A 15114-nucleotide genomic window follows, 5' to 3' on the forward strand; every position below is an offset into this window, starting at 1 on the left:
GACTGAGACTCTCTTTGGTCCAGGAGTTAAATCTTCTCCTTCGGAGACCTCGAATCCGGCAGCACCATTCACCATAAGCTATCTGTGGGATGGGGCAGCCTGGAGCTGGGCATTACTATAGAGACCCTGTGAAAGACTGAAGACAGTGTAAAATATGGGTACATTTCCTCCCATTGAGTAGGAGAGAGATTCAAAGATTTTTCTCTGAGTAGAGTTTAGAACTAAAGGGTGTGGTCAACAGGAGCCAGTGTCACTTTTGAGGGTGTTTCTTCCCAGAAAGATGGGATCATTTGAAAGACTAAATCTGAGAATGTGAGCAGAGGGAGAGGTGACCAACCCTGGGAAGTGAGACATTTCCAAATCTGAGAGTCATTGATGGAGGGGAGGTGGGCTGTTTAGGAACTTGGACCCAGGCAGAGAATTAAACATAGGTCAGTCACACGTAGGGCTTCCCTGATAGCTCAGTTCGTAAAGAATCTGCCTGCAATGCAGGAGACCCCAGTTCAATTCCTGGGCCGGGAAGATCCCCTGGAGAAGGGAAAGGCTACCCACTCCAGTATTCTGGCCTAGAGAATTCCTAGGACTGTATAGTCCATGGGGTCACAAATAGTTGAACACGACTGAGTGGCTTTCACTTTCAGTTTCAGTCACACATAACCCTGTCATCATCATGATAGCCACTGCTAAAAGTTGTTTTCCAGGTTCTTTCCATGGAGGATGCTTCCCAGAGGGCAAATAGTCCCAGGCACTTTCCAGGGGCCTGGGATGTGGAACCATAATCCCCTTGGCCCCTTTACAAGTATATTTTGATAATTACCATGTTCTCAAACTTAGGTCAGTTCAACACAGATTCTGATCAGGATGACACCGTTAGGCACAGAGATAGAATTTGATTTTCCCTTCATATTAAGCACTGTTCACAAATGCCAACACTTTTCCCATACGAAATTCAGAAGCTGTATTTGACATTTAATGATTTCACTATGTTCATTGATGTCTCCCACTCTGGGCTGAATCAGGTGGAGATTTTTGAAGTTCAGGGCACAGAGAAAGCGAGATCCTCCCTCTATCCATAGGATTTCCCATGCATCTCTCCCCACCCTCATTCAATATGTTGCCCCAAATTCTGACATACCACTGGTCACCGAGACTAGGATTCTTTGATGAGTGTTCTCCGTCTTGATAACTGTCTGGCCTTTGACTGCATTTCTACCCTGGTAGGGCCTTTGCATAAACTTGGGTTAAACTGAATTGCACTCAATAGATGTTTTAATGCCCAGGCCACCCAAAACTTTTATTAATCTGCAATAGGGTGAGATTAGTAAAAATGATAATGGTAAACATCTATTTATTGAACACAAACTGGATGGTGTCAACTCTTTTTTCCACTACCCCAAGTAACCGTCACAGAAAATGTAAAGTTTTACAAAATTTTAGGTTGGTGGATTCAAGGCTGAACTTGGGAGAGGAACTTGCTCACTTGCACGCTATGAATAATTTGTAAGTTTTCTCAGGTGAGGGGTTCAGAAGGGCCCCCGAGTTGTCAGATAACTGGCAACTAACTGATAACTGATAACTAACTGTGTTAGTAAGGACTGACTGACAAACTTCACCTGACATCACTGGAAATGGGGAAATAGCAGAGTCCAACCTAGGGATGTTTGAATAGGATCCCAGCTTCCATGAGTTCCAACTAAGTAGGAAGGGTTAAAGCATTGGAATGTTGTGGAAATTATCAAAGCCTGGCCCTGCAGTTGGTGGAATAATGGAATATACAATTGAGAGTAAGGAGAGTCAACTATGAGTTAAAAGTGGTATATAAGAGGTGTATTTTTATATCCCCTGATATGTGGTGATAAAACATGCGATACCAGTCTTTCCTAATAAGACTCATCAAGTCTTATATAATTAATATTGTTCTCTCAATACCATCACCTACTACCAAAATGTATGACTTTTTAATGTGACTCAGAAATACTAAAACAATGTCACATGTCTCTGTGATTTTAGAATTTTCTTAAAGGAATTTTGATGGTTTTAATGGGAAAAACTTTTTTAATACAAGAAAGATGATCACCTACTCATGACTGCTATGAGTTGGTGAGAACAATAAATGGGTATACTTGCAGTGTGATGACCCCTTCCAGAACTGGGACCTTGACTTGTACGATGAAGCCCTTTCCCAGAAGCACAAAGGCCAGGAACTGAGACTCATGGACCCACCAGGAGGACTATGAGGAATTATCATGTACCTAGTCATGACTTGATATCACTGAAGGCACTGCTAAGGGTTCTTCACTCCAATGGCTCATTGAACACTGTATGTTTCCCTTTGCATGTATTAACACACTAATTAGCCAAAGAAATAAGCAAAGAGGTAAGAGGTATCCCAGAATGAACAAAGAACTTGCAGGAATGGTAAGATTTTGGATCATCGATTATCCAGTGCTTTAAAAAATTTTTTTTCATCAGAAACTGGAGATTACTGAGGTATAAGCTAATGAAACAGTCATATATCATGGAAGGCAGCAGTCTTGTTTCACTGAGGGTCCTTTATTTCTGATCATTGCTTTACAAACACCTACTGAGGGATTGCTCCAACATGTGGAGCCCATATTCACCTCCAAAAATATAGGTTCATATTTGATTGTATAAACCATATCCCAAAATGTCCCATCACCTCCCAGAGTTTCCATATCCAGTGCAGCTCTGTACCACACTGGATCACCTTTCCTTTTCCCATCCCCATTTAGCAGATGTCAGAAACCATGGGTGGGTTTTCCTTCATAATATCCCCATGCTCTAGATGTCAGAGGTCCCCCAAGTGCCCAGACAAAAGTTTTTGATAGAGGCAATAACTAAGTGTGAATATCACAGCTGTATACAATGGGTTCTGTGTGATCGGATATGTGATCACTATTGTGTGAACAGGGGCCGAGGCTAATCCAGATGCTCTTGGGATGTCCTAAGTCTCAGAATCTCAAACAGCTCAGCCTGAAGCTAGGAAAGTCTCCCTTCTGGGAGAACACCCTGAGGGTTGACACTCTCCTGAGGGGCAGGATATCACTTGTGACTTAAACAGGGCAGCCCAGCAGTGTGTTGCAGCATCTTCTCCAAGATGGCCATGGACAGTAAGCTCCCACTTAGACTGAAGGACCTGAGCGGGGAGCAGCAGCTCAGGGCTGGCAAGAGGGTCTCATACTGGGAGTCCCTGATCCCATACAGCTTTAAGTTCAATTTCTGGAGACTAGCTGCAACTTTCTCCAACAGAACTAGGAAGAGTTCAAGACTAAAGTTTGTCATGGTGACACCACTCAGATCCAGGCCTTTGAGCTGATGAATGTTCGGGCACTGGGACAGATGGATCCAGTCTGATTCTGTAAGTTGGCAGTAAATTATTAAGAGGTTGTCCAAGGTGGTTGTCAGGCACTTGGGTGGAGGTGGGGGAAACAGCAGTCCGTACTTGGAAACTGAAGTACCAGGTGAGCTGGAGGTGAGAGACAAAGGATTACTACAAAATAAGTCTGACCATTGGATGTGGGCCAGTACATTGATTGCCCAGTCTCATTGTAGGCTGAGTCCTATCACCTGCACTATGTGACTAAGTCACTTCACAGAATCTTGAAAGCTCTCTTCCTCAAAAATCAAGCAGAATACAACATACTCCACTTCCTTATGAGAATGAATGAGGATGACGAAATGCACTAGAGTATGCTCAGAGAAGAGCTAGAGAGAGTCACAATCAAATGTGGCCATCCTTAACTTTAGTACTGGGTGTGTTAGTCACTCAGTTGTGTCCGACTCTTTGCGACCCCGTGGACTATAGCCCGCCATGCTCCTCTGTCCATGGAATTCTCCAGGCAAGAATACTGGAGTGGGTTGCCATTCCCTTCTCCAGGGGATCTTCCCAACCCAGGGATTAACCTGGGTCTCCTGCATTGCAGGAAGATTCTTTTTTTTTTTTTTAACAGAAAGTATTTCTTTTTTTAAAGAATTTATTTTTTAAATGAAGGATAATTGCTTTACAAAATTTTGTTGTTTTCTGTCAAACCTCAACATGAATCAATCATAGGTGTACATATAGCCCATCCCTTTTGAACCTTCCTCCCAACCCCACACCTTTAGATTGATAAAGAGCCCTTGTTTGAGTTTCCTGGGCCAAACAGCAAATCCAGTTGGCTATCTGTTTTACATATGGTAATGTAAGTTTCCATGTTACTGTTTCCATACGTCTCACCCTCTCCTCCCCTCTTTTCATTGTCCATAAGTCTATTCTCTATGTTTGTTTCTCCATTGCTGCCTGTAAATAAATTCTTAAGTACCATTTATCTAGATTCTGTATATATGTGTTAGAATACAAAATTTATCTTTCTCTTTCTGACTTACTTCACTGTGTATAATAGGCTATTGGTTCATCCACTTCATTAGAACTGACTCAAATGCCTTCCATTTTATGGCTGAGCAATATTCCATTGTGTATATGTGCCACAACTTCTTCATCCATTCATCTCTCGATGGACATCTAGGTTGCTTCCATGTTCTAGCTATTGTAAACAGTGCTGCAGTGAACAATGGGATACGTGTGTCTTCTTCACTTTTGGTTTCTTCAGGGTATATGCCTAGGAGTGGGATTCCTGGGTCATATGGTGGTTTTATTTCTAGTTTTTTGAGGTATCTCCATACCATCTTTCATAGTAGCTATATCAATTTACATTCCCACCAACAGTGCAGGAACATTCCCTTTTATCCACACCCTCTCCAGTGTTTGTAGACTTTTTGATGATGTCCATTCTGACTAGTGTGAGGTGATATCCCATTGTAGTTTTGATTTGCATTTCTCTAATAATGAGAGATATTGAGCATCTTTTCATGTGTTTATTAGCCATCTGTATTTCTACTTTGGAGAAATGTCTGTTTAGCTCTTTTTCCCACTTTTTGATTGGGTTGTTTGCTTTTCAGTATCGAGTTGTTTGAGCTGCTTGTATATTTTAGAAATTAATCTTTTGTCAGTTGTTTCATTTGCTATTATTTTCTCCCATTCTGAGGATTGTCTTTTCATTTTGATTATAGTTTCCTTTGCTGTGCAAGAGCTTTTAAGTTTAATCAGGTCCCACTTGTTTGCTTCTGTTTTTATTTCCATTACTCTAGGAGGTGGATCATAGAGGATCTTGCTTTGATTTATGTGGTTGAGTGTTCTGCCTATGTTTTCCTCTAAGAGTTTTATAGTTTCTGGTCTTACATTTAGGTCTTTAATCCATTTTGAGCTTATCTTTGTGTTTGGTGTCAGAAAGTGTTCTAATTTCATTCTTTTACATGTTGCTGTCAAGTTTTCCCAGCACCATTTATTGAAGAGACTGTCTTTGCCCCATTGTATATTCTTGCCTCCTTTGTCAAAAATAAGGTACCCATAGGTGCATAGGTTTATTTCTGGGCTTTCTATCTTGTTCTGTTGGTCTATATTTCTGTTTTTGTGCCAGTACCATACTGTCTTGATGACTGTAGCTTTGTAGTATAATCTGAAATCAGGAAGGTTGATTCCTCCAGCTCCATTCTTCTTTCTCAAGACTGCTTTGAGTATTCAGGGACTTTTGCATTTCTGTATGAATTTGAAATTTTTTGTTATAGTTCTGTGAAAAATGCCATTAGTAATTTGATAGGGATCGCATTGAATCTGTAGATTGCATTTGATAGTATAGTCATTTTCACAATATTGATTCTTTTTACCCAGGAACATGGAATATTTCTCCATCTGTTTACGTCATCTTTGATTTCTTTCATCAGTGTCTTATAATTTTCTGTGCACAGATCTTTTGTCTCCTTGGGTAAGTTTATTCCTAGATATTTAATTCTTTCTGTTGCAATGGTGAATGGGATTGATTCCTTAATTTCTCTTTCTGATATTTCATTGCTAGTATATAGAAGTGCAAGTGATTTCTGAGTATTGATTTTGTATCCTGCAACTTTGCTAAATTCACTGATTAGCTCTAGTAATTTACTGATACTATCTGTAGGGTTTTCTCTATATGCTATCATGTCATCTGCAAACAGTGAGAGCTTTATTCTTGTTTTCCTATCTGGATTCCTCTTATTTCCTTTTCTTCTCTGATTACTGTAGCTAGGACTTCCAAAACTATGTTGAATAATAGTGACAAAAGTGGAACCAGAAGGTTTCTTTATTTGTGACCATTTATTTACAATTTCCAATCAAGGTATGCATATGCCACATATGCATACAAGATTTACCTCCAGAAAATCAATTCATTTTTAAGATGCTATAAACCCATGTCTCTGAATGTCCCAGCACCTCCAGAGTCTCCATTTCCCCTTGTAATCCTGCATCTCCACTGTATCATCTTTCCTTTTCCCATTCATACTGAGCTGATGTCCTAAACCATGGAACAGTTTTCCTTTTATGATGCATCTATTCCCCATAGTTTAGTTTCCAAGTGCCCAGAAGAAAGCTTTGGCAGTTGCATCCAACTAGGCAGACATGTAACAGTGGCACAGAAAGGGCTCCTCAGGATAGAATGTCTTATTGCTCCAGCGAGGACATGGGCTGGAGCTAAGCCAGATGGCCTTTGGATGTCCTAAAGCCTGCATAATCTCAATGAGTTTATCCCGAAGCTGGGCTAGTCGGCCCAGGTGGAGGGTTCCATGAGGGCTGTAACTCTCCTGAGGGGCAGGGTAAAACTCGTCACTTAAGTTGATCAGCCCAGTGGTGTGACTCAGCAGCTTCTCCATGATGGCCATAGAGAGGACATTCCCACACAGACTGAAGGTCCTGAGCTGGGAACAGCAGCTCAGGACAGGCAGGATGGACTCAAGTTGGGACTCTGTGATCCCACACTGCTCTAAGTTCAGTTCCTGGAGGGTGGCTGCAACTTGCTTCAAAAGAATGTGGAGGATCTCAGGAGTAAAGTTGGTCATGGTGACCCCACTCAGATCCAGGCCTTTGAGCTGATGGATATTCGGGCACTGGGACAGATGGGTCAGGTCTGATTCTGTAAGCCGGCAGTTAGTTATTGCCAGGTGGTCCAAGGGGGTCCTCAGGCAACTGGGGAGAAAAAAGTGATTATGTCTGAGAAATCTGGGTGGCAGATGTCTTGGGCAGGTGTTTTGCCCAAAGACAAGGTCCTACTAAGTGTCTCCTGAAGGTCAGTACTCAAAATGACCTGTCTCCATTTAAAGCCTGACATTTCATCTCTGCATCACCTATAACAAGCTGAAGTTTTGTATGATTGCTGGTCATGCTCCAATGCTATCCTCTAAGAATCATGCATTTCTTAAATATTAACTAACAATATTGTTGGAAAAGACAACCTTTCAGGAACTGACAATTTGAGACAAGTTCATGTGTTTAGAAACTTGGTAAGCACAGAGCTCTTCTCTCTGTCTCTCTCTCACACATTCTTTTTCCTTTTTTTTTTTCATGGCCACACCACACATGTGGCTTGTGCAATCTTATTTCCCTCACCAGGGATCAAACCTGGACATTCAGCCCTGAAAGAGCAGAGTTCTAAGCACTGGATTGCCAGGTAATTCCCAGAATGCATCTTTAAAATTGCTCTGGTCGGAGGTGGTTACCCTTCTTAAATGCTCCTTTCACTTACATATTTTCCTAAGTCAAGTTACACAGAATTTCCTAACGAAGAACCCATGCCTACCCTCATTGGATCCAAACCACCCCATCCATAGCTATCTAGTGTGGTGTCCCTGTTTGTTCTTCTACCTTGATTTCAGTGGTAAAGTGATACCACAGCTTAGGATAGAGCAGCAAAGGACCCAGTGTGCTTAACATGCCAGTGTTGTGTTCACTGTTTCCAGCCAGCAGTCCACACTCACCCGAGCATCTGGTCCAGGCAGCCTTTAAGAAAGGAGGGAGCATCCAGAGAGAGATCCTGGAGATGGTGCAGCTTGAGAAACTGAGAGGTAAATTGGACAAGTTTCTGCTCTTGCTCCTCATGGACAGATACGTGAATGCGGGAAAGATGGAGTCTCTGTATGTTGCTCGTCTGACCCAGGAGAGAAGCAAACTTGGCCAGGGTAGACAGATGCCAAATCCAATTCACTTGCACCTCCTGGATACAGTCCAGCTGTACCATATTCAGGACCGTCATGATATTTTCCACGGGCATTGCAAAGATGGTCAGTTTTTTACAGCATAGGTGTATGGAATCTTTTCTCTGCTGCACCCACCTGAGGAGGTAGGTGAGGAAGTTATCCAGGGTCCTTTTCTTCAGGCAAAGCTCTATGTATACCTTCAGGGGAGCCAAGGGCTGATGTGGATTTGAGGAATGCTCAGCCACTGGTGCCATTCCTAAGCTTGAGAACCCATGGGTGCTAGTTCCAGACCACATGCTCCAAAAGTTCTGGCCAGTATTCCGTAAATCTAGCACCCGCAGTTTGCACCACCTATAAAGACAGGAGATTAATAGGGATGCATTAAAATCCACACAGAATGCAACCACAGTTTCAGAATTTCACAAAAGACTGTGCACTTGTGCTTTTATTTCACATAGCTCATCATCTGCTGCCTTGCCCTCCTCTGCCTCTTTCCTTCAAGTTGCTTTCTCCTCTTCTTTTTAGCTTTCCACTTCTATTAGAATTAAGCATCATAGGAAGGAGATAGGCTTGTTCTTTCAATCACTGCTGCATTGTAAGCACATTTACCCATCAGTAAAGTATTTTCCATAGTGAGCCAAGGCCTCTGAGCTTCTTCACTGTCATCCTCGGAACCCTCTGGCCCATCCATTGGCCATCCACTTAGCCCACCCAAGATGTCTCTTCTAGGATGCCCAGAACCTTATCAAGCTAAGTGGATCCGACTCACTTGGAACGAACCTTCTGGGCAAACAGGACATCAAGTGCTTCCAGCACTGCTTGTAGGGGCCCCACATGAGGCAGGTCAATGAGGCCCCCTAGAGGCAGGCAGACAAAGGGCCAGGCTTGCACCATGGCCTTCAGGGTCTTGATGTGTCTCCCATGGAAGGCATCCATGAAGAGGCGTGGGAAGAGCTCCATGGGCAGAAACTCCAGAGCAGAACAGACCAGGGCATCTTCCCTGATCAGGTGCATTCCAGCCAGGTCCAACAGTCTGGGTGGGGTCGGGACACTCATCCTGATTCTGCTTCCAAAGGTATCCTCTGGAAACTGTCAAGGAACAAAGCATCCATATCAATCTAAATAGGAGCACATCTAAGACAATCTCCCAACCCTTCAGAGAAATCTACTCAGGACTGAGGTCACTGCTCTGGCAGGGGTGGAAGTGCCTCAATTAGACCATATGACTTTCAGGCCTCAAGGGGCACAAAGTAATAACTCTTTCCCTAAATTGATTCAGAAAATTCCTCTCACAAGTACCAGTGAGGAGGAAAGGGAACCACTAGCCATTTCAGTTATATCCACTGCTTTGCTTCATTCATGTCCCACCTGGAAGTGGGTAACAAGAAGCCTGAAAGCTCACTCCAGTCTTTATGAGTGGAATGTGTCAGCCCATCACTTGGAGCCCTAAGTCTATGGGAAGAGGAAGGTCATGGAGACCCACGCCGCCTCTGTCCTCAGTTACCCCTAACATGAATGCCATCTGTGTAAAAATGTGTATTTGAAATTTCATGAAACAAAACTCCAAACGGATAGTTTAAATATCTGCTGGGTAAAGACATTAAAAAATGATACCAGCTAAAGCACTAATCATAATGCTTTAGATTCATGAAAAACTTCACTGAGAGGCAGAACTAAACCTGAAATGGGTTAATCAGAAAGAAACAATTTTTCAAAACCTCTCCCTGTCATCCAGAAATACAAGTCACTCTTGAAGACTGGCTAACCATGGGGAAAGAAAGTTTATTCTTATATGAGGGAGGTAACTTACTGGTCTGATGTGGCTGGCGCGGTGCTCATATCTCAGACACTGTGAAGAAATTAGGTGGTTTCTCCAGAGCAGAAAGATTCTGCATCTCTTCTTCAGTGCTTCAGGCTTGTATACACCTTTCTTGTCCCACAACCCCTTTGTCCCACTGCTAATCCGATCAGAAAAGGATATTTGATTGGATTATAGAGCACCGATTGGATCATCATATTTCTCTAGATTTCTTGATTGAATCATATACACACAGCCAAACAGAGATTGATGGGGTGGTCAGGTGATCAAGGACCTATCACTGATTCACTTCACAAAAATTGTCTGAATTCTACCAATATGGACAGTTGTATTCTTGGGGGTCAAACAGCAAAGGAATTATTCATTTCTGCCGTTTGACATGAAAGTACAAAAGTTGACAGAATCATTGTTGGGGCAATTTTGGTCAAGTCAAAATTAAAACAGCTTCATAAATTACCTAAGAAAACAAAATACACTCATTCCTGTATGAGCCATTCACTCAGGTGTTATGTTGGAAACACAGGAAATTGTAAACCTATTCAGGCAGCAGGGGAAGAACTTTGGGGATGTGGTTGGTTTTCCAGACTAAAGCCAAATCTTCTCTAAAGGTGGACAGGTCCAAATGTCAGTGAGGATAAGAGTGCTTTTGGACAGTTTGGAGCTGGGCATTTGTAAAGGGACCATGTGAATGATCCCAATAATGTAAAATAAAGGCTTCTTTTTTATTTTTGTATTTTGGGAAACAGGGAAATGTAAAGATGTTGCTCAGTATGATATTAAGATAGTACAAGAGGGCTTCCCTGTGGCTCAGTGGTAAAGAATCTGACTGCTAATGCAGGAGACAAAAGTTCAATCCCTTGTTTGGGAAGATCCCACATGACAGGGCAACTAAGTCCGTTTGCCACAACTATTGAGCCTGTGCTCTAAATCCTGGGAGGTGAAACTACTGAAACTCATGTACTCTAGAGCCTTCGCTCCACAACAAGAGAAGCCACCTCAATGGGAAGCCCATGCACCACAACTAGAGAATAGCCCCCACTCACCCCAGCTAGAGAAAAGCACAAACAGCAATGAAGACCCAAGGCCTCAAAAATAAACAAAATAAATTTTAAGAAAAAAAGGTAGGAAAAGAGAGTGACTCAGAGGAGACACTATCATCTTTATGGTGTTTCTTTTCCCAGAAAGTTGAGATCAGCATAACCAACTGCAAGGAAAGATTCAATTTAAGATGTAAGCAGTGGAAGGGGTGGAATACTGGGATCAGGCACTTCCAAGACTGAAGGCACTGAAGGTGGGCACTGTGGGTTCTTTGAGAACTTGGAGTCAGAGGAGAAACAAACCTGGCTCAGTCCAAAATAACTCTGTCATCCAGAGGCAAGTGCTACCAGGTGAGGTTTTCTTTAAGTTTCGTTTTTTTCCCCCTCACTGAGGACACTTTCCAGATGTCAAATTTCCCCAGCTATTTATCAGGAGTCTTAGAAGTCAAAATACCATAATTTCACTGGACCCTTTTCACGTGTATTTAGGTTACTATTGTTTCCTCAGACCTAGCTAAGTTCCACACAGATTCTGATCAAGGTGACACGATTAGGCACATAAATAAAATTCTGGGTTTTTTTCTTCATAAATACCAACACCTTTTCTGCACTAAACACAGAAGTTCATTGATGTTTAATGTTCTACCACATTCAGGGTTGACTCCCACTTTGTGATACATCATACAGAGATTTCTTTGATGTTTAAGGTCACACATAAATGGATACCCTGTACGAATTTTTCATGCCTCTCATCCACTGCAGTTATTTGATGCCAGAACAATTCTTATACACCTGTGGCCACCAAGGTGAAGACACTCTGAAGGGTGTTTTCTGTCTTGGTCACTTTGGGGAAGATCAGTTTCACCATATTTTTCTCATGTGTATAAATGGCCTTTGCATAAAATAAGATTAAACTGGATTCTACTCAGGTGACATTTTAAACATAAACATAATGGAAAAAAAATATATGTATGAAACTGAATCACCTTGCTCTACAGTAAGAATTAAACACAACAATCTGATATAATTATAAACCAGATAAAATAAATTTTTTATTGATGTTTTATTCAATAAAATTTGTTTGAAAACCTGGGGCTTCTGTGGTGGTCCAGTGGTTAGAAATCCACCTTATAATCTAGGGGACACCGGTTCAATCCCTGGCCCAGGAAGATCTTGCCTGCCACAAGGCAACTAAGCCCATGAGCCACAACTACTGAACCTGAACTCTGGAGCCCTCGAACTGCAACTAGAGTCTATGGGCAGCAGCTACTGCAGACTGTGTGCCCTAGAGGCTGTGCTCCAAAGCAAGAGGCGTCACCACAGTGAGAAGCCCAAGCTCCGCAACTAAGAGCAGAGCAGCCCCCATTCACCACAACTAGGGAAAGCCCACACAGCAGTGAAGACGCAGCCCAGCCAAAAATAAAAATTAATTAATTAATTAAAAAAGAATTCTCTCCACCTTGTTTATGCTTTTCTTTGCTGTGCAAAAGCTTTTAATTGGGTCCCACTTATTTATTTTTAATTTCCATTATTCGAGGAGATGGGTCATAAAGGGTTCTCACTATGATTTATGTCATACAGTATTCTGCCATGTTTTCTTTACCAATATTGTACAACAATCATCAGTCAATTAAAAATTAAAAAAAAATAGTTCTCTGAAGAAAGCTCCTGGGCTGATATGGAAATCTACAACAGTGGCCAGACTCCAAGTTGGTCATTCTCTGGTATGTGGGAATCTGGGGATATTCAGAAGGACCTTTCCTGCCTGAGCAGTCATCAGCTGTGGGAGTTGTGCCAAAGAAAATCCGAGACAGACACAGGTTTATGTGTTCAAAATAAATTTTATTCAGGACTATGACACCAGAGGGCCAAATGGGGCTCTTTTGACATTCTAAATTTGATAGTTTTGTACAGAGATAGGAAAAGCCAGCTTGATAAAAATATTTTTTCAGAATTCTAAACTTAAAGAAACAAAAGTCCTTTTAGGAATAGCTTGCATTTATCTCCCTGTTTCTTTGAGATATAATTGTTCTACCTGATCTTAGGAGTTTTTTTGTTTGGTTTTTTTCCCCCTGAGTATTGATATCTTGGTCACTGCCATTAGGAAGGTATACATACATTGCACATCTGACAATCTGTCAGATGTTCTGAGCAGCTTTTTGGCTGTGCCAGTTTTCATAGACCTTTGTCATCTTAATCTTTGTTTCATCAACTTATATGAAAAAGACTTTTTCACTTTCTTAGACTATTTTTGGGGAGTAATACTTCTAGAGCTTATGAAGGGTACATTATTTGCAGTAATGGACCTTCCATACAGAGATAGCAGAGGTACTGCAGTTTGAGGATCTGAGAGGTAAATTTCAGAAAAGCCTGATGGTCCTGTTCCTCAGCAGCAGACCCATGAATGGGGGACAGAAGGAGTCTCTGAACATTGCTCATCTTGCCCAGGAGAAGAGCAAACCTGGCCAGGGTGGACAGCTTCTGGGTGAAATTCAATTCCACCCCCTGGATACAGTCCAGCTTCACCATACTGAGAACTTTCTTAATATTTTCCTTGGACCTTGAAATAATCTTCATCTTCTTACAGCATGAGTGTATGGAGCCTTTTCTCTGTTCCTCCCACCAGAAGAGGTAGCTGAGGAATTTGCCCAAGGTCTTTTTCTTGAGCCAAAGATTTATGTACACCTCCAAGGGAGCCAAGGGATGCTTTGTCCTTGGCATGTCCTTATCCACTGATGCCATCAGTGAGCTTGAGAACACATGGTCCATGTCTCCAGATCTCATGTTCCAGAAGTCCTGGCCAGTATTTCTCAAGTCCAGCACCCACAGTTTGCACTTCCTATGGGGAAACAGAAGATCTGGTGAGATTCTTTAAAATACACAGTGAATGAAACTACAGCCTCAGAATTTAGGTAACATTCTAACTTCCCATCTTTGCTTTTACTTCACATTCCTGATATCACCTTCTGTCTTTTCTCTTTCCTCTCTTTCTCACTCTCCTCCAGCTCCTTTTTCTCTTCCATCCTTCCTAGTACACTTTTGCAAGGTATTTCCCAATGTGATCTCAGCAGTGCTCAAGGCTTCTGAGCTTTTTCATGTCTCTGGTCTGCCCTTTGGTCATTCACTCTCCCTGACACCAGCAGTCCCTTCCAGGACACCCAAGACCCTGCCAGGCTACCTGGATCAGACTCACCTGGGGTGAACCTCCTGGGCCAGGAGGACATCAAGTCCATCCAGCACTGCTTCTAAGGTTTTTTGGTGAGGCTTCTTCATCAGTCCCCCGAGAGGCAGGCGGGCAAAGGGCCAGGCTTGCACCATGGCCATCAGGGTCTCACTGCGTCTGAGAGAGAAGGCGGCCATGAATAGTGGTGGGTAGAGCTCCATGGGCAGATACTCCAAAGAGCAGATGGCCAAGGCCTCATCTCTCAAGAGGCTCATTGCTGCCAAGTTCACAAGTTTGGGTGGGTTGTGAGCACTCATCCTGACTCTTCTCTGAATGGAATCCTGTGAAAATGCAAGGGAACAAAGTATCCTTCTCAGGTCAATCTTACCCATAAGGGCGATTTCTCTCCCCATCCTTCAGGGAAATCAAATCAGAGCCAAAGTCATTGCCTTGGAAATGATGAACCAGAAAGGAAGAAACTCAGTTTGTCAGGCTTCCAGGCTAGATTTGGTGGGCCCTAAGCCATAGCTCTGCCCCTTCTGGCACTAGAGCAAGAATCTCACAAGTACCAAGAAGAAAGAAAGGCAGCCAGTAGCTCCTCCATTTCCTTCCATTGTTTGCTTAATGCATGTCCCTCTTGCACATTTGTATCAGAAGACTGAACAAGTTGACTCCCTTTATCTTGGGTGAAAACATTTAAAGTGTCACATTCAACCCAAATTATGGGGCAAGTTCATGTGGAATACAGCTTCTATCCTCAGTTCCCAAACTTAACTTTGCTGGGATGAATTTAAGAGGTTCCTTTAAAAGGAATGCCATTTGTGCATAAAGTAAAAACTTTAAAGTCAATATATAGAATTTCAAACGGTTATGTCTTTTATTAACAAGAAAAACTGCCTAATGAGACATTTAAATGATATAAGCCAAAGTCAAAATCAAAATGTTTAGGATGAAGGCAAAGCTATACTTTGAGGCAAAAAGAAAGCCTGAAGTTTTTTTAATCAAAAGAAAAGAAACAGGAAAACTCTTCCTGT

The 15114-nt window shown here is 42.3% G+C and overlaps 2 protein-coding genes and 1 pseudogene across 2 annotated transcripts; all 3 read right to left on the reverse strand.

Annotated features, from left to right (window-relative positions):
* Positions 1-2858: 2858 nt before the first annotated feature.
* Positions 2859-6372, reverse strand: LOC148775120 (PRAME family member 12 pseudogene; annotated as a pseudogene).
* A 108-nt stretch (positions 6373-6480) lies between these two features.
* Positions 6481-9117, reverse strand: LOC129550959 (PRAME family member 8-like). The gene is made up of 3 exons (XM_055418733.2): positions 8831-9117; positions 7843-8412; positions 6481-7054 (listed from the first exon to the last, which is right to left on the reverse strand). Exons 1-3 carry the CDS (start codon positions 9115-9117, stop codon positions 6481-6483), a joined length of 1431 nt encoding a protein of 476 aa, XP_055274708.2.
* Positions 9118-13191: 4074 nt separating this feature from the next.
* Positions 13192-14397, reverse strand: LOC148775121 (PRAME family member 8-like). Its single transcript, XM_088844924.1, has 2 exons — positions 14111-14397; positions 13192-13756 (listed from the first exon to the last, which is right to left on the reverse strand). Exons 1-2 carry the CDS (start codon positions 14395-14397, stop codon positions 13192-13194), a joined length of 852 nt encoding a protein of 283 aa, XP_088701050.1.
* Between the last annotated feature and the right edge of the window lie 717 nt (positions 14398-15114).

The sequence above is a fragment of the Moschus berezovskii genome, chromosome 17 (genome assembly GCF_049115385.1).
Source record: "Moschus berezovskii isolate FMDL1 chromosome 17, NW_MosBer_1.0, whole genome shotgun sequence".
NCBI lineage: Eukaryota > Metazoa > Chordata > Mammalia > Artiodactyla > Moschidae > Moschus > Moschus berezovskii.

What these genes read in the sequence shown, in the direction of transcription:
- LOC129550959 (XM_055418733.2), bottom strand. Translation starts at nt 9,117, where the DNA reads ATGAGTGTCCCGACCCCACCCAGACTGTTGGACCTGGCTGGAATGCAC. An exon ending in GCCCAGAAGGTTCGTTCCAA is followed by an intron (nt 8,413 to 8,830) that starts GTGAGTCGGATC and finishes CTGTCTTTATAG; the next exon opens with GTGGTGCAAACTGCGGGTGC. An exon ending in TGCCTGGACCAGATGCTCGG is followed by an intron (nt 7,055 to 7,842) that starts GTGAGTGTGGAC and finishes TTTTCTCCCCAG; the next exon opens with TTGCCTGAGGACCCCCTTGG.
- LOC148775121 (XM_088844924.1), bottom strand. Translation starts at nt 14,397, where the DNA reads ATGAGTGCTCACAACCCACCCAAACTTGTGAACTTGGCAGCAATGAGC. An exon ending in GCCCAGGAGGTTCACCCCAG is followed by an intron (nt 13,757 to 14,110) that starts GTGAGTCTGATC and finishes GTTTCCCCATAG; the next exon opens with GAAGTGCAAACTGTGGGTGC.